The sequence below is a fragment of the Muscardinus avellanarius genome, assembly GCF_963383645.1.
Source record: "Muscardinus avellanarius genome assembly, chromosome: 1".
Lineage (NCBI taxonomy): Eukaryota > Metazoa > Chordata > Mammalia > Rodentia > Gliridae > Muscardinus > Muscardinus avellanarius.
Genome location: NC_137786.1, coordinates 156,883,099 through 156,901,692, shown reverse-complemented (window position 1 = coordinate 156,901,692; position 18,594 = coordinate 156,883,099). Strand labels below are relative to the sequence as shown.

General features: G+C 35.1%; 1 protein-coding gene across 3 annotated transcripts in view; it reads right to left on the bottom strand.

Moving 5' to 3' along the window:
* The window catches only part of MTMR2 (myotubularin related protein 2), a gene marked incomplete at both ends in the record, with an annotated part of 78,764 nt that overhangs the window by 29,653 nt on the left and 30,517 nt on the right, over window positions 1-18,594 (bottom strand). For 2 of the 3 annotated variants that reach the window (XM_080718837.1, XM_080718838.1), the window contains 2 exons: window positions 442-517; window positions 13,390-13,495. In XM_080718837.1, the coding sequence (XP_080574963.1) occupies window positions 442-517; window positions 13,390-13,495 (182 nt within the window). Of the gene's footprint in view, window positions 1-441; window positions 542-13,389; window positions 13,496-18,594 lie in introns of all 3 variants that reach the window. The other variant, XM_080718836.1, reaches the window with a different exon arrangement.

Here is an 18,594-nt window from a genome sequence, read left to right as displayed (position 1 = left end):
GGTTTATTCATAGGAAAAATATAAAGGAAGCAAAAACGATCAAGTGTGTTTTATGTAAATTACTTGTAAAAAGTGACAATTCAATGTTTTTATCTAGAATAATCAATATCTGAATGCAGTAACTCAAAACAATGAAATTTCCCTTCACAGAATTCAGCAACAGTCTTTTTAAAGCCACTTACAATCAAAGACTTACAAAGTCCCAAAGATAAAACAGAATAATATTTAATTTGCATGTTTTTCAGTAGCCCAAACACAAACGCTGCCAGGAGGTGTAGACCTAGGCTGCAGCACATACCCAGAAGCTGGAAGGCTGCAGGGAACAGGTGCTTGCAGGGCCTCAAGTATCTCTGACAACCGTTTATTTTCTAAATGCTAAGGGTACTGTGCATTCTACCCAGTTGGAAAGGAGGAAATTAAACAAACAATATAATTACAGACCCATGTCTTTAATATTTTCTCCTGGAAGCAAGGGTGGTTCTTCCATTTCTGCTAATTTGTTAGATTCCCTCAGGACCTGGATGGTGGAAAGGGTTGGGGTGGGAAGGACAAGAAAAGAAACATATTTTTTTTTAATTCAAAGGCTAATTTTTCATTCCAATTTCAACTGAGTATGCTTGCTCTTATTCAGAGTAATAATGATATCACATTTATTACTTTAAGTCGAATTATAAAAACTATAGGAATGACATGTAAAAAATTTAAAGTTACTGCTTTCTAAAAGCATTTGAATGCTTAATTCATGATTAAAACATCTTATATTTGCATACAGAAAACTTCACATGTTTTTTGCACAAAATCCTTTAAGAGCCTAACGATAAAGGAGGTGTTATATCCTCATTTCACAGGTGAAGAAAGAGCTGCCAACATGGTAACTATCTGTTCAAGATCACATAGCTAAAATGCTAGTCTGCATTTAAATTATAGTCAAAGTAGACTCCAAGGTTCACTTTGTTTCCTTTAAGCCATACTGAGGGCCACGATGCAATTAAACTCATATAAAAGTAAGCCCTTCCATATACAGATTCAGTGTTTAGAGAATTTGGAAGTGACACTGATAAAGAATCTTTGTAAGAATATTCTAAATTATAATCTTGATCAACAACTGCTACTGAGTAATTCCTTTGCAAAGGATGCTACACTGTATTCCAAGAATGCTAACATAAAAAACAGTTTTCTAAGGGAGTCACATCCCAATGAACACTCAAACACACCCCAAGTTGTCATATGCTAACTATATCCTCCAACAACAGCTAACACCTAACCTATTCTTTGACAAATACTCAATTTCTGTCTCAAATTCCTCATATTTTGTGAATTTCCTGTAATCTGGCTTTGACACCTTATCCTACCCCTTCCAGAAAACTTACTCTCTCCCCTCTAAGCTCCATGTTATTAAAGACACAGACATTTCTTAGTCTTTATTTTTATCTTAGCCACACTTGACACTGTCTAGATCTATTTCTTCCTTTTTTTTTCTCTCATTACTGGGGATGAAACTTAGGGACATTGCACCTTCGAGCTATACCCCCACCCTATATTTTTAGCCTTTTTACTTTTGAAACAGGGTCTTATTGAGTTGTGAAGGGCCTCACTAAGTAGCTGAGGCTGTCTGCAAATAGCGATCCTCCAGTCTAAGCCTCCTGAATGCTGGGATTACTAGCATGCGCCACCACGCCCAGCTTCACCTACTGCTTCTTGAAAGCACACTATCCTTGCTCAACTCCTCCCTCTCCAGCCATTATTTGGCAGTGTCTTTAATGTTCGTTGTCTCCAACCTCCCTGTTCCTTGGGGATTTGTCCTAAACTCATTTCTCACTTTACTCCACTCCTGATGATCTTACACCTGCCTAAGACATAAACTAACTTCAATCTATATTGGCAACCAAGATTTTTCTTGCACTGTAGTTTCACACATTCAACTGTCTAATGCTAATCTCTACCTGGATGTACTCATCATGAACTTATTAAACTTAAAAGTGAACTCTATTCATAATTAGCCAATGGCACTACCATCCATTTGGTTATTTAAGCCAGCAGGGAGAAGACAGAGAGTAATGGACTCTATGATCAAAATCAGACCTTCAATCTTGATTCGTTTCATTAGACTGAGAACCACTGCGATTAGAAAAAAAGACTTTCCATGAATTTTTTTTTTAATGTTTAGATTTGGTGCTTTATTTCATTCTTTCCAAAATGTAGAGTTAAAAGACTTTAAAAAAGGTAAAAAGAAATAATAAGGTACTATCACTGCCTTATAGAACATCTTTTACAAACCTTCAAAACTAACTCAGATATTTCCTATGCATGAGCTCCTACCTCACTTACCATACTACTCCAATTGCCTGTTGGTCTGCTTCCCTACTAGAATCTTAGAAATGCCATATATTAGACACTTTTCAATGCCCAACAGAAATATGAGCCACTTGGCCGGGCGTGGTGGCGCACGCTTGTAATCCCCGCACTTGGGAGGCGGAGACAGGAGGATTGGGCAGGTTCGAAGTCAGCCACGTGTGCTGGCTTAGGAGACCCTGTTTCCAGATAAAAATATAAAAATAGGTCTGGGAGTGTAGCCTGGAGGTAGAAGGGCTTCCAGGAACTCCAGTACCACCAAAAAAAAAAGAAAAGAAAAAAAGAAAAAAAGAAATATGAGCCACTTAAATATTTTAATTATCTAGTAGCCATATTATAAAAATACATACGTATATACAAGAAGAGAGAAAGGTTCTAGCAAAGGCACATGGTAACATAGGGAGTATAATTCTAGCTAAACACTAGTCAATAAAAAAGAAAATTTATGCAAACAGTACATGTTCAGAACCACAGGCTTTCTTATACTTTCTACGACCAGAACGTCTTTTCAAAGAGAATGGCAACAATGAGAAGCAAGTCAAGATCCCACCTTTGTCCAGTATAGTCACACTAGATGACAGAATTTTAACAGGCATATATTAGAGGTTATATATAAACAACTCACTCTATAAATAAGGATCTGAACAAGAACTCAATATCCAAAGTGAACATAGCAGAAACTAAGAAAATCCAGACTTTTGATTATAAGTAAATATTAATTCTAGACAAATCTATAATTAGACAGAAAAGGCAGGGCCCAAAAATATTATTTAACAAGAAAAAGAAATTCCTCCTGAAGCTAAAAATATAAGCAGTCTTGCTGGGTGTGATGGAGCACCTTTGTAATCCCCGCGCTTGGGAGGCAGAGACAGGAAGATCACGCAGGTTCAAAGCCAGACTCGCTGTCTTAAGAGACCCTGTTTCCAAATTTAAAAAAAGTATAAAATAGGTCTACAAGTGTTGCCTGGAGGTAGAAGGGTTTCCGGGAACCCCAGTCACACACACACACACACACACACACACACACACACACACACACAAGCAGTCTTTTGAAAATAATTCTCTATAAGCATGAGCAGAAATACATAAAAGCTATATGGCATAATCATAAGGAAATTAGCCATATTTCCTACAAAACAGAAATAGAAAGCCATCAGGAGAAACCTAATAAGAGAAATGAGTGACATGAGGAATGATTGGGGGGAAAAGTTTTAAAATGGAATAGTAAAAAAAAAATCCATACGGAGTCAAAGAACTGAATGGATTATTCAAAAAACAGCAGTAATGCTGTAGGCAATGTAAAAAGTGCTTTAAATTTAAAGGGAAAGAACAAGGATAAAAATCTTGGGGGAAGCCAGGCATATTGACACACACTTGTAATCCTAATACTTAGGAGGTTGAGTCTGGAGGATCGCAAGTTCAAGGACAGCCTCAACAATTAAGAGAGGTTCTAAGCAACCTAGTGAAACCCTGTTTCCAAATAAGAAAATTCATCTGAGGATATAGCTAGGAGTTTCAATATCTCTAGGTTAAATTCCCAGTGGCACAAAATGAGGGGAAATGATAAAGAACAAAGAACTCCACTTTTAGAACAAAAACAAAACAATAGATATAAAAATATAATATATAACTGAAGAATGTGCTTTTGAATTTGGATTTTCTAAGTTTGTTAATCAAAATAGATTACTAAAAACCACCAAATGGAAATATATCTAGGTGCACCCTGGCAATTATTTTTGAACTACAAGAATTAAAAGACAAATTATAAGTACATAAGGCAAAAATATTAGGACAAATTACCTTCAAATAAAGCAACAGCAAGGTACCTTCAGATCTATCTACAACACTATATTCTATAAGACAGTAACATGTCATCAGAGCTCTGAAGGAAAACTCTTCTACAATGTGTCTAATGGCAACAGATTCTCAGGTATGCCAGATCTAAGAAAACATAACCCAGAAATTGTTTATTCCATGAAGAAAGAAAAATTACTTGACGCTGTAATCAAGGTAAAACAGGAATCAAAATTAAATTTATGTAAGAAATTTGTGGTGTATGGTGAAGACTAAGGTCATAACCTAAGTAATTCTCCCCTCTCCAAAACAAAACACACATTCGCTACCACCATACTAACCTCTGAGTTTTGTTAAATCATGATTCAATATATATGTATATGATAGTATTAGAGGTTAAATCCAGCCAGGGCCATTATATCTCTGAGCTACATTTCAGGCCCTATTTTATTTTAAAACAGGGTCTCATTAAGTTGCTGCTGGCTGGTCTTAAAACTGTTATTCCTCATGTCTCGCATCTGAAGTACTCACCCCTCATGTCTTGCCTTACAAGTGTGCACTGCTTCACCTGGCTCTAATTCTATTATTAAGATAGTATTATTTCCACAATGCACTAAATTTAAAAAACCGATAGTATTATTTCCCACCTTACAGTTTACAACTACAAAAAGGAGAACTGCATCATAAGAGAATTTGCAAAATACTATTAAAATGTAAAAATACATATTCACTTAACATAAGCATCAACAGAAGTTTTCCCTGTTCGGCTTACTCACATGATGCTTTGTTCTCTTCTCTAAAATACATATGGGATTAATGCTGGGGATAGCCTATCATGTAGTGAATCATAAATCTCCCTCCTCCCTCTCTTCCTCTCTCTCCCTCTCTCGTAAATTCTACATGTAGCTACAGAATAGTAAGCATCTGATTATTCTAAAAAAAAAAAAAAAAAAAGCAGCCAATCTTTTTATTTCAGTATTTACATGGCTGAGAGACAGCAGGAATATTCCAAAAACATCTGGTACAACACAGGAAAACTAATAGAATAATGGTAATGTTTTCCATAAGGCATTTGCTTAAATAAAAATGACATAAAAGTTTAGGTGTCCTAATGAAGGGTATCAATAAATAGTGTAAGCACTTTAAAGAAGGGTTCAGCAATAAAGTCCATACTGTGTGAATACATGTATATGAAACTCTACAACAAATAAAAATAATCTACATGGGAAAAGTAAGCCAGAATAGTGGTTGCTACAGTCCTTAGAGTGGGAGCGAAGAGTAAGAAAGTCTGAAAGAAGTATCTGTGGTGACAGAAAGTTCTCTATCTTGATAGGGATCAATGCACACAGGTATGTGCATTATTTTTTTTGTTGTTGTTTTGTTTTGTCTGGTGGTACTGGGGGTAGAACCCAGGGGCTTTCTACCTCCGGGCTATACTCCCAAACCTTTTTTATATTTTATTGGAAACAGGGTCTCACTAAGTTGCTGAGAGCCTCACTAAGTAGCTGAGGCTGGCTTCGAACCTCTGTGATCCTCCTGTCTCAGCCTCCCAAGCACGGGGATTACAAGTGTGCGCCACCACCCCCGGCCTGTATGTGCATTATTCTAAAGCCACAGAATGTATAACAAAATTTCTGCATTTAATTTTATATAAATTTTACATCAGAAGAAAAACTGTATATAAAATTTAATTTTAATGACTTGCGTGTGCAAGTACTGAGCTGGGAGATAGCTGTAATTTCCTTTGAAAGGCATCAGAAAGTAAGCTAATGAACTGATGGATAAAAAGATGTACAGATGGTGGAAATAAGATACAAACAGGTAAAGTGAGATGTTAACATAATTCAGATGGTGGATTTAATGAAGTTCCTTATACAACTTTACTGTATGTTTTGGATTTCTATATAATAAAATACTATAGAAACGGTTTATAAAGTTGACCAGCTATGTAAAGAAAAATTACTGCAGACCTCTAATGAAGGCAGATAGCACAATCGAGGAGATGCAGAGAATCGAAGATAAAGATGAAATGATGTAAAAGAGAAATAGCAAGCTCCTGGATTATTCTAAGGTAGTAGAAGTAAAAAGGAATCTACTATATTAGAAAAAGTGATCAAAATTGACCCTAGGTTTATAAAACAAAATTAATTATATGAATACTACTGAATTTTTACTTGAAAGGGATTTCATCTCAGATGTCAGTAATGGGATAGAGGGAAATGCAAATTCAAGGAAGAAACAAGTAGTCAAAACAAAAGCTGCAACTCTAAAATGCCAAGGACCCGCCTCCCAAGAAATTGGGGAGCAAGGGGAACAATGCCAAACTGATTTCTTAGGTGTCGGGTGTTCATGTGAAAATATCTTTAGGGTAAATTACATAATAAGATTCAAATATGTCATCTGTTTTAAATTCCTAATAATGTTTGCTTCTGCTCTATCCTCAACTCTGAGTTTCTTCCATGGCACCTTCATCAAATTATTTTCAAACTGCTTAGTACTATTTTCTGTGACTTTAAATGCCTTCCTCTTTCCTCCCTCCTTCTCTCCCTATTTTCTCACTCTCTTTCTTACACACACACACACACACACACACACTCACACATACACACACTCACACTCACATGCACACGCACATGCTGGAAATTACTATAAGGGAATTCAGAAACCTTAATCTGGGAGCTGGCAAATTTATGAGTCAGTTTTCACATGGAATGGTCAGATGGTAGGAAAACAGGAAAGAATTTTTCAGAAGTTGGCAAAACACTAAATATAATAATCACCTAAAAGGGAAAAATGAGTCTGTAAAAGCTACAAACTATCATCCACATTTTCTTTATGTACTAAAACAGAAGAAAAATAACATTTTTCATTGGATAACTCCTCTAAAAACTGTCTACGCCAATTTTACTTTATTTTATTTTTCATACAACTTGACAGACAAACCACAAAGTGAGCAAACAAATCATAAAAACAAAAATTCTAACAGGGTAGAGCCACAGACTAGCACTTGAGATGGATTTTTATTGGTTACACATTGGAAAACACACCAAATTCCAGCACAGGGAAGCCTTTTCTTTTTATAACACAATGAAAGACAATTTCATTTTCAGCTAAAACCACAATTAGCAAGAACTGAACATTACATCAACCATCAATGATTCAATAAGAATAAAAAAAGATAAGTATCTAAGTATAGTCTAAAAAGCATGACTTCATGGTCCTCCAGTATAGATATGTTGAAGTCCTAACTACCAGTACCTTGGAATATGGCCTTATTTGAAAAGAGAGTCACTAAAGATATAATTGGTTAAGATGAAATCATAGGGTGGAATCCTAATTCAGCATGACTGGTGTCCTTACAAGAAGAGAGCCAATGTAAAGACACATGGAGAATGCCATGTTAAAGAGGCATGGGATAGATTCTCCCACAAAGCCCTCTTGGTTGGCAGTAAAGAACCCTTCCAACACACTGACTTATTTTTTTATCCTCTGAAACTGTGAGAGAATAAATTTATGTTGTTTGAAGCTGCCCAGTCTGTATGGAAGCCCTAGGAAATGAGCATCCCTTCAAGCAAGAACACTCAGATTTTAATCTTAAAATAAAAAGAGTACAATTGCCAAGACTTAGATGCCGTCAAAATGTCCCTTAGTAGGTGAATGAGTACACTGTGATATATCCATACAAAGAAATATAACTTAGCAATAAGAAGATATAAGCTATCAAGATAGGAAAAGATATGGAAGAACCGTAAAAGTGTACATTTATATACTACTTAACAACAGTTATGTGTTCTGAGATGTATGCCATTTGGCAATTTCGTCTCTGTACAAACATCATAGACTACCACAAACCTAGATGGTATGGCCAACTATATACCAAGGATTAAGGTATATATAGCCTATTACTGTTAGGCTATACAACTTTATAGTTTGTTACTATAACAAACTTTGTAGTTTGTTATAGTAGGGAACTATAATACAATGTAAGTATTTGTGTATCTAAACATCTTTAAATATAAGACACAGTAAATAAATATGGTGTAAAAGCTTTTTAAATGTGATAGACCAAGCCAGACATGGTGGAACATGACTGTAATCCCAGTACTTGGGAGGCTGAGACAGGATAATACAGGTTTGAAGCTAGCCTCAGCTACTTAGTAGGGCTCTCAGCAACTTATTGAGACCCTGTTTCCAAATTAAATATAAAATAGGTCGAGGGTGTAGCCTGGAGGTAGAAGGTCCCTGGGTTCCATCCTCAGTATCACACACACACACACACACACACACACACACACACACACACACACGGAAAAAAAGTGGTAGACCTACATAGAGCACTTACCATCAGTGAAGTCTGCAGGAATGGAAATTGCCCTAGGTGAGTCAGTGGGTAACTGGTTCAGTGAATGTGAAGGCCTAGGACATTAGGCCTTTAGGAGGCTTTACAATGTATACTTGGCCATACTAAGGTTATTTTTAAATTTTTCCTTTCTTAAATAGATTAATCTTTGCCTATTGTAACTTTTTTACTTTATATACTTGTTAAAACTTTTCAACTCTTTCATAGTAACACAACTTAAAACACAAACTATACAAAAATATTTTCTTTATATCCTCATTCTGTAAACATTTCCCCCAATTTCAAAATGATATTTTAAACTTTTTAAACTTTCTTAAAAACTAGGACACAATCATCTATTAGCCAGGCCTACATTGGGCAAGGATCATCAGTTTCACTGTCTTCAGCCACCTCATCTTGTCCCACTAGAAGGTCTTCAGAGATGGCAACATGCATGGAGTTATCATCTCCTACCATTACCAATGCCTTCTTCGAGAATATTCCCATATATTTTGTATTTTTATTATAATAAATTATAAATACAATTTTCCTTCCTTAGTAAGTTACAACTTTTTGTAATATAAATCTATTAATACTTATATTTAAGTCTTTTTAGTATAGCCTATAATGTTTTGTTCAAAGTCAAACATGATATACTAGGTAACAAGAATTGAGATAAATTGGCCTTTAGCAATATGGTAGTAAGATAAGGGTAAGGGGCATAGGAAACACTGTCTATAGTCCTATGGCTAAGTCCTACAGTCTTCAAACTTGTAGTGAACCTGTGCCTCGAGGCTGTGACATTCATAAGTAATTTTCCACTGCTCACCCCACCGCCCTTAGACAGGTAGTACAGGATAGCTTAGAGGGTGCTGAATTTTGCATTTCTCGTTCCTCATATAGAGGGTTAGAGGAAATTGGACTTAAAATTTTCCCTTCACCAGTACAGTTAGGCTCTAGCAAAATCCCAGCAGGTTGGGTTCCAGTACTACAGTTTCTCTTTAAGCCCTACTGAAAAGAAGAACATGGGTATATTTCAATGTTCTTTATCTCTCTCCCTGCAGAATGCAGGAGAATTTTCTTAGTCTACACTGTGAGAATTTGCTGAAGCTCTTAAAATTCACAAAATTATGACAGCTTCCCTAAGATGAAACAACCCTAGAGTTTTAACTCAGATTTCTCTATACTGAGCCTCAGCAACTTATCAATTATAATTTAAGATTTCCTGCCCCTGGTCTTGGTTCCTAGAAAGGTCCCAGCTGGTGGGTTTCTACTCTAGTAAGCTATGTATTATGCCCATCTATCCAACTGGATGGGGGAAGGGCAAGGCAGCATCCACCAGAGACATAAATACTTGACTGTCATCATTTCCAGATAAAAATAATACTTATTTTGTTTCTTTATTTTCAATAAGATGTCTTTTACAAGTTTATTTAATTGCATCAGACAGTACTTATAATGCTAAATAGCACAAACATGATAACAGAAATGTTTGTCTTGTTCATTACTAAGAATGCTTCTAGTACTATTTGAACATCAAGCACAGTATTTACATGTATTTACCTATTCCTAAGTTTTAAAAACATGAAATAGATGTTGAGTTGTATCAAATGTCCTTTAATGCTTTTCCTGTATATATAAATATGACTGAATAGAAACATCCATGGCTTATAATAGAAGTTATATCAGCAGTACTTTTACTGTTCTTGGGCTTAAAGTCCGAAACACTTCTCGTCATCTCCAGAAAGAGCATTATGTTAGTATTTTACTCAATTAAATATCCCTTACACACAGGGCCTTTCCTTACCTCCCTGCTGTCAACTGAAGAGAGACAATGCTATTCTTGTTGCATTATGAGTATAGTAGATAGACACTGTTTTCTCGTCCTTCAAAGTTTTAAAATATTCTCTGTATTTTTATATCTGGCACTTTTTACTAAACCTCTTAACACATTCAGAATTTTTACTCTTAAGGAGATTAAGGCTATCTACAAATCACATCAAAGGAAATACAAACCAAAGAAACATTCTATAGCTTACAAAGAGCACAGGAGACGAGACCCAACTTGTTTATTAGCCTGGCTGATTGTTGCCATCCAGTTCATGGTAAGGGTTGAGGAGTTTTTACTGTGATACTCAACCTTCTTCCCATAAAAGTTCTCAGTAGAAATTTCTAAGGAAAATAATTTCTGTGTACCAAATACCAAGAGTAATTACTAGGCAGAATCAGTACTGGTAATTTTCATTTTTTACTAAATCCTATTTCTATTTTCCACAAATTTTTCTAATATTTTATAACTCTTAAAATTAAAAAAATCTCCAAATGTTATTGTAAAAGATAAAAATTTTACGAGAAAGTTAATGGTAATTTTGGAGAGAAAAGTTTCAGTAAAATAGGAAGCATTTAAGAGTTTGGACTGAAGTCTTTTTCCTACAAAGAATGGAAATAATGAGACAAATATGAATCTTTTAAAATGTTTTGGTACTTTGATGACGATGAATTACTGACAGCCTCTGGTCACTTTCCAAATTTACCTCATATATAATTTCTTCAAAAATTTTAACATTGTTCTAGCTCTATATTTTTAATTTCTAAGCATCTTCTATTGAACAAAATTATAATGAGATGGAAAGGTCAGAAATGAAGGTATAATTACAGGCTGACCATGATTCATTTCACTGAAAAGCAAAAAGAAGTACATTTCAGATGCATGTGCCAACATTAATAGAAGTGGGAATGAGTACAATCTGTATGAGAGACTATAAGAAAAATGCCTATCTATAGGGATAGATTATGTTTAGGAAGAGTTAGCTTGTGATAGACATTAACAGGAGCAAATGTGACAACCCCTAAACATAAAGCATGGAAGTCTGCAACTTATAACAGATGGATTCCTTTGAGAAATTTTTAAGCAAGAATATCCCATTATAAAATTGATGTAAGGGTGAATTCATTCGAACCACCCCCCCTCCTTGCCACTTCTGATTGGCATGGGGCTTTAACTGTCTTCTATATTTCTATCTTTTTAATAAACTTCTTTAAAAAATAATATAAAATAAAATAAAATTGATGTAAGATGATTAGCCTTACAGTAGCATATTAGCTGAATTAGAGAAAGGCAAATCTATGATATAAGAACTCAAAAGACTATAAGGAATGGAAAGAAATAAGCATTAAGAGATATGATGCCTGGGCTTGGGGACACACACCTGTAATCCCAGTACTTGGGAAGTTGAGACAGGATGATCTCAGGTTCAGAGCCAGCCTCAGCAACTTGGCAAGATCCTGTTTCAAAATAAAGAATAAAATAGGGTTGGAGTGTAGCTCTGAAGTAGAACATTCCTGGATTCAATCCCCAGAACCACAAAAAAGTGAAAAGGAAAGAGATAGAGAGGATAACATTTTGATAAAGAGGAAAATTACTTGATATTTCTTATTCTCTTCCACTGACTAAGTCAACAATCTTTTCTGAGTACCTTCTACATTCCAGGTACTGGGTTCTAAGAACACAACAGGCTCTAAGAGAATGTCTGCCTCGAAGCAGCTTATAGTTATAATTTTCAATAAGCTCATTTTTCTTTTGTAAATACCTTCCAAGTTTTTTTTTCTTTCTTTCTTTCTTTTGGTGCTGGTGATTGAAAACTACTGTTTTATGATTGTTAAAGGTATACACTAAAATCTCTTGGATTCTAATGCCATTATCCAAAAAAAAGAAACAAAATTTTCCTTGGAAAAATGGATGATGATTGTATAACTGGAGCAGGAAATATAAGGATATTAATTGTATAATGATAGAAAGTAAAGAAATACTCAAACATCACAGTAACAGGAGTGTGTCAAAGGAAAACAAAATTTCATTGAAAGATCTCCAAGTGTGAGGTTGAAACAGGCAATTAAGTAGTTTTACATCATAACAAATGTTAAAGTATCACATAAAGCCAGGAGTGGCCCATGTTTGTAATCTCCTGCTTGGGAGGCTGAGACAGGAGGATCACACAGATTCGAAGTCACCCTCGGCGAGCTTAAGAGACCCTTTTTCCAAATAAAAAATATAAAATAAGTCTGGGAGTGTATCCCAGAGGTAGAAGACCCCTAGGTTCCATCCCTATCACATAAATATCCACAAGTCCATATTGAAATAAATGATTAATTCAATAAATGAGGGTGAAATAACAAGTTTCCATACAGAAGATTCTAAAAAGGCATTTAGATGTTCCACCCTCAAGGAGACAGAACACAACTTCTTAAGGGTGAACTTTGCATAGCAAATTCTTTCCAAAGAGTAGGGTACAAGGGGAAGGAAGTATATTACAGTGAATAAATCTAATAAATCTAAGCTTAATAAATACAGGAATCCTTACAAACAATATTGAAATATGTAGGATCTATCACATAGTGTTTAAGTAACTTAGCTTTAGAATTAGACTACAAGGGCTTAAACACTAGCAATAGAATTTATTAACTGTAAGACGTTGGACCCATTATTTAATCTCTCTATTGAGTTACTATCATCTGTAGAATGGTGACAAAATTAGTGAGAGTATTTCAAAAATTAATTCACATCCAGTACTTGGAACAGCACTGGGCACAGAGTAAGTACTCAATAAATGTTAGCTATTACTGGCCATCATTCTGAGAATAACTCTGATAATCTTTAACACCACAAATCAATTACCTTTTGGCAAATAACTTAAAAATATGAACCTTAGGAATAAAATACACATTTTTCTTTTATTAATAAGTAAGCATTTTGAATTTGCTAACCTGGTCTGGGATATTATATGAAGACTGAGGTCTTTAAAAATACTCCATCAACATCTCCTGTTTAATAAAAGATTATTATATTGATAATGTTGGCCACAAACACCTAACAGAGTTTCATAACTTTAAAATAGTATACATACCCTCAAGTCAGGAGAAAAGTTGTCTGCAGAAGTTGAAATGGAATCTGATGATATAACAGAAGCTGATTTTGTATGCACTGAATTCTCCGAATGAGAAGTAGAAGCACTACAAAACACAAAAGAACAAAGTGTTTGAAAAATGGGAGCTTAAAAGACCAATCTTGAACATTTTATTCATAACTTCATTATTCCACTGCCAACAGTTCTACTTTCCCTATTCAACCTTATATCCAAATTCAAATATATTAAAAACTATACTCTCATCTGCATGTGGTAGTATATACTTGTAATCCAGATACTTGGGAGGATGAGCCAGGAGGGTCACAGATTTGAGGGCAGCCTCAGCAATGTAGTGGACTCTTAATAACCTATCAAGACCCTGTTTCTAAACAAAAATTAAAAGGCTAGTAGTATGGTTCAGATGTTGAAACTCCCCAGAATTCAATACCCAGTACCTCCTTCACAACAAGAACAACTATACTCTCAAAAGATTAAGTATCCTTACTGCCCACGTTTCCTCTGGGCAGACTCTCTCAATACCATAGAATGTATTAGAAGCTCATTTCTTCCCTTTATCCATCCATTCATTCATACATGCAAAGAATATTCACTGACTAGTCCAATATGCAAAACCATTATACCAGGCACAGTAATTCAAAGATAAATATGGCATTGTCCTCATGTTCACAGACCTCACAAGTTTATAGCACAGACAAGTAAATAAACGATGTAAAGTAATAATAACTCTAAATACACATACATACATCAACACCATTACCACACATGTAGCTGTAGCTTTTGGAGGAAAAAAGAAAAGCAGCTAACTCTGGCCAGAAAATTCAGGGAAGACTTCACAGAAGAGAGGGTATATGAACAGTCTTGAAAGATAGGAAATTGCCAGGCTGAAATACAAGGAGAATTCCACAAACAAAAGCACTACAAAATGCATAGAACATTTGAGAAATTACACATAGTCAACAAGGCTGGATGTGCAGAACAGATGAAGACGGAAAGACAGGGCTTTGTATCTTGTGCCTTCCCATCACATCATATTCTATGCTTTCAACAAGCTTGCCCTAAATCCCTACCTTTTTCCACTTTTCTAAGTAATCACTCTAGTGTTGATTTACACAAATTCCTATAGAACCTTTTTGTGTATGTGTTACTGAAGATGAAACCGAGGGGCATGCTACCTCCAAGCTACACCCCTGAGACCTATTTTTTTAATTCTTTATTTTGAAACAAGGTCTCACTAAGTTGTGAAGACCTAGGTAGTTGAGGCTGGCCACAAACCCACAATCTTCCTGTCTTAAGCCTCCCAAGTACTAGGATTACACGCATGCACCACGACACCTGGCTTCCTATAGAACTTCTGATGCCTGACCACATACAATCTTTTATCGATTTCATGTATGTGTATTTTGTCTCACTGATAAATTTTAGGTGCTAAAGGGCAATTATTATGTCTTCTTTTTCATTTCCACAAAAATCTGCTTTAGTGCCTCTGTATATTAACAACATTTATTATGTCTGTAAATTTTTTTAAATGACAATGTCACAAACAAAATCATTGGTATTTTATCAGTAAAAGAAAGTATTACTTAGGGTAAAAAAATAAAACAGCAATGATTGGAATATCTCAGACACTGATAGAGACCAAAGTTCAGAATTAAAAAGTTCAATATGATGAGAAAATGAATGTGTATTCTGCAGCTGTTGGATGTTCTGTACGTATTAAGTTCATTGGATCTATAGTGTAATTCAACTCTGATGTTGCTCTGTTGGTTTCTGTCTGGATGATCTGTTGGAAGTGTGGGGTACTGAAGTCACTCATTATTTCTGCAAAGGAGTCTATCTCTCCTTAATGTTGAGTAGTGTCTATTTTATAAAATCAAGTACTATGACATTCAGCACATATATATTTATAATCGTACCTTCTTTTTAAAAATTTTTACTCTTTTATTATTATGTTATATTTAACAATAAATACATTTTGTAGTTATGGTGACAGTACTTATTTTCATAATGAAAGACACATGCTTTGAAGTCAGAGTGATTCTGTTTTTATTCTAGCTCTGCGGTTGCTGTCCATGCAGAGTCGCTTAAGTTCTACAAATTTCTGCACCATATTTTCTTTATGTGTAATCATATCTCCTTGTTGAAGTATTCTTTTTAATAGTATGTAGTAACTTTTTTGTATGTTCTGATTCTGGCTTAGAGTGTTTTGTTAGATATGAGTATAGCTAGGTCAGCTTGCTTTCCTATTCCTTTTGCTTGGAATATCCTTTACTATCTTTGAGGATAAAGGATCATTCTCTTTTGGAATCCATCAGGAATCACATGAATTTGGGGAAATACAGAACTGGTTTAATAACCAGTTCATAAAAGGTAAACAGAGATGGGTGTGGTGGCACATGCTTGTAATCTCAGCCTTCGGGAGGCTGATAACAGAGGATCACGGTTTGTGGACAACCTCAGCTACTTAGCGAGGCCCTTCACAACTCAGTGAGACCTGTGTTCAAAATAAAAAGGCTAAAAAATAGGGCTGGGAGTGTGACTCAGAGGTACAATGCCCTTGGGTTCCACCCTCATTACTGCAAAAAAAAAAAAACAGGTAATCACAGAACTTGACCTCGAGCATAGGAGAAGTGGAATAAATGAGAGGAAATAGGACACTAAACCAAAAGCTATGGTGATCAAGCATGCATTAGGCAGTAGGAGAGAAGAAAAAAACTACTGAAGATAAAGCTCTGCATTCTAGTGTGCTTGTGGCCACTTTCAGTTGGGGTAGCTCTAAAGGAAACAGTGCATGGTTGTTACAGGAGAATTTTTAATAGGTTTGCTGTGTGTGTGTGTGTGTGTGTGTGTGTGTGTGTGTGTGTGTGTGTGTGTGTATTTCTGCCATAATCACAGGTTCAGCAAAGTAGCAGGATACAAAATCAACACACAAATATCAGTATTTATTCTATACAGCAATAATAAAACACATCACAAAAGAAATCAAGAAAGCAAACCCATTCACAAACATCTAAAAAAAAAAAAAAAAACCTAGGAATAAGTCTAACCAAGGAGGTGACACTAGAAGACTGAAAGACCTCCTATGTACATGTATTGGGAGAATTACTATCATTAAAATAGCCATAACACTGAAAGCAATCTAAAGATTCAATGCAACTCTCATCAAAATTCCAATGGTATTCTTCACAGAACTAGAAAAAAAACATCCTAAAATTTATATGGAAATATAAGGCTGAGTAGCCAAAGCAATCCTGAACAAAAAGCAATGCTAGAAGCATCACTATATTTGATTTCAAAATATATTACAAAGCCATGCTAACAAAAACAGATAAACCAATGGGACAGAATTAAAGACTCAGAAATAGACCCATGGACATACAATCAACTGATTCTTGACAAAGAAAACAAAATACAAATTGGAGAAAAGACAGCCTCATTAACAAATGGTGCTGAGAAAACTGGATATCCACATGTATAAAACTAAAACTAGATTCCTATTTCTTGCTCAAAGACCTCAATGTAATAATCAAAAAGTTTGAAACTACTAGAGGAAAATATAGGGGAAACACTTTAAGTTATTGATACCAGCAGCACTCTCCTTAACAGGACTCTAATAGCCCTGGAAACAAAAGCTAAGAATTGATAAATCAGATTACATCGAGTTTAAAAGCTTCTGCCCAGCAAAGGAAACAATCAACAGAGCGAACACAAAACTCCAAAAACCTAAGAAATAAAACAAAAAATTAATAAACAGAATTTCATCAAATTAAAAAAAAAATCAAGAGCACAGAGAGCGCACAGATTAGAGCCCATAGATTAGAGAAGAAAGCTTTGCCTCTTACTGAGGATTACTATCTAAAATACATAATGAACTCAGAAAGTCTAACACAAAAAACCCAAATAACCCAATCAATAAATGTACAATTGAACTTTAAAAAATACAAATGGCCAACAAGTTATAAAGAAATGCTCAATATCTTTAGCAACCAGGGAAAAGCAAATCAAAACTACACTGAGTTTCTCTCTCCAATAAAAATGGCAGTCATCAAGAATACAAATAATAATAAATACTTGCAAGGTTGTGGGGGGAAAAGAAACACTTATACACTGTTGGCACGATTGTAAATTAGCACTAATATTATGGAGAGCAGTATGAAGTTTCCTCAAAAGACTAGAACTAGAACTATTATATGACCCAGCTATACCACTCCTTAGTATCTTTCTAAAAAGTTGAAGTCAAAATACTATAGTGATGCATGCATAAGCATGTTCTCAGGATAAAGATCAATACCTTGCCATAGCCTCAAGTCGATATATGATCTAATTAATCCCTAACTCCTTATCCAAACTTCCTCTTATCTATTCCCACCCGCTCCCATGTGCCCTTGTTCTTCACATTCAACTACCCAGGACTTCTTAGAGATACCTAAGTAAGCAGCTCTCTGCAAGTATTTGTGAAATAATTAAGAAAGAATAAGTAAGAATGACAAAAAGACAGAATTGTTCTAATCAAATTAATCAGAACCCATGACTAAAACATACAAGATAAAATAGAAAGAAATTGACCTAAGGGTACAGAGAGGAGTGAAACAACAGTAGAGGAAGACAAAGAGAAAGTTGTTTGCCTTCTGGAGTCCTGTGTGTTTATTATTTCACATGTCACATATAGTGTTCGGTTCCCATTAAAAGACTCCTTAGGACACTAAAGAAAACATTAAATTCTTTAAAGATGTTATGTTTTAAGAAAATGACAATCTTTAAACAGTAAGTGGGAACTGGTTTCTTGCTATCTGTTATTTCCTTTATGATGGTAAAGGGAATGTAGTTGGGAATTGAGAAACAGGATCCTAGTCTTATCTAGCTAAGAGCAATATCCTTGACCTAACCATTTAATCCACACTCCTTAGGACAATTTTATTCTCTGTAAAAAGTATTGATTAGACTATGTTCCTTAACCTTTTGGTGGTCACATACCTCTTTGAGAATCTCATAAAAGCAATTCTTTGAATTGCTTACAATGTGAGGGACTTTACAATGTTTAAGGTTAAAATACCAGGTTTACAATGCTGGGCTTACAATATCTAGAAGCTTAAGGTAGCCTGGATGACTGCATTTAGTTCTAAGGTAGTCCAGAGCTTCTGAAATGAATACTGAGTCTTTTGTAACATCCACATAATATCTATATGA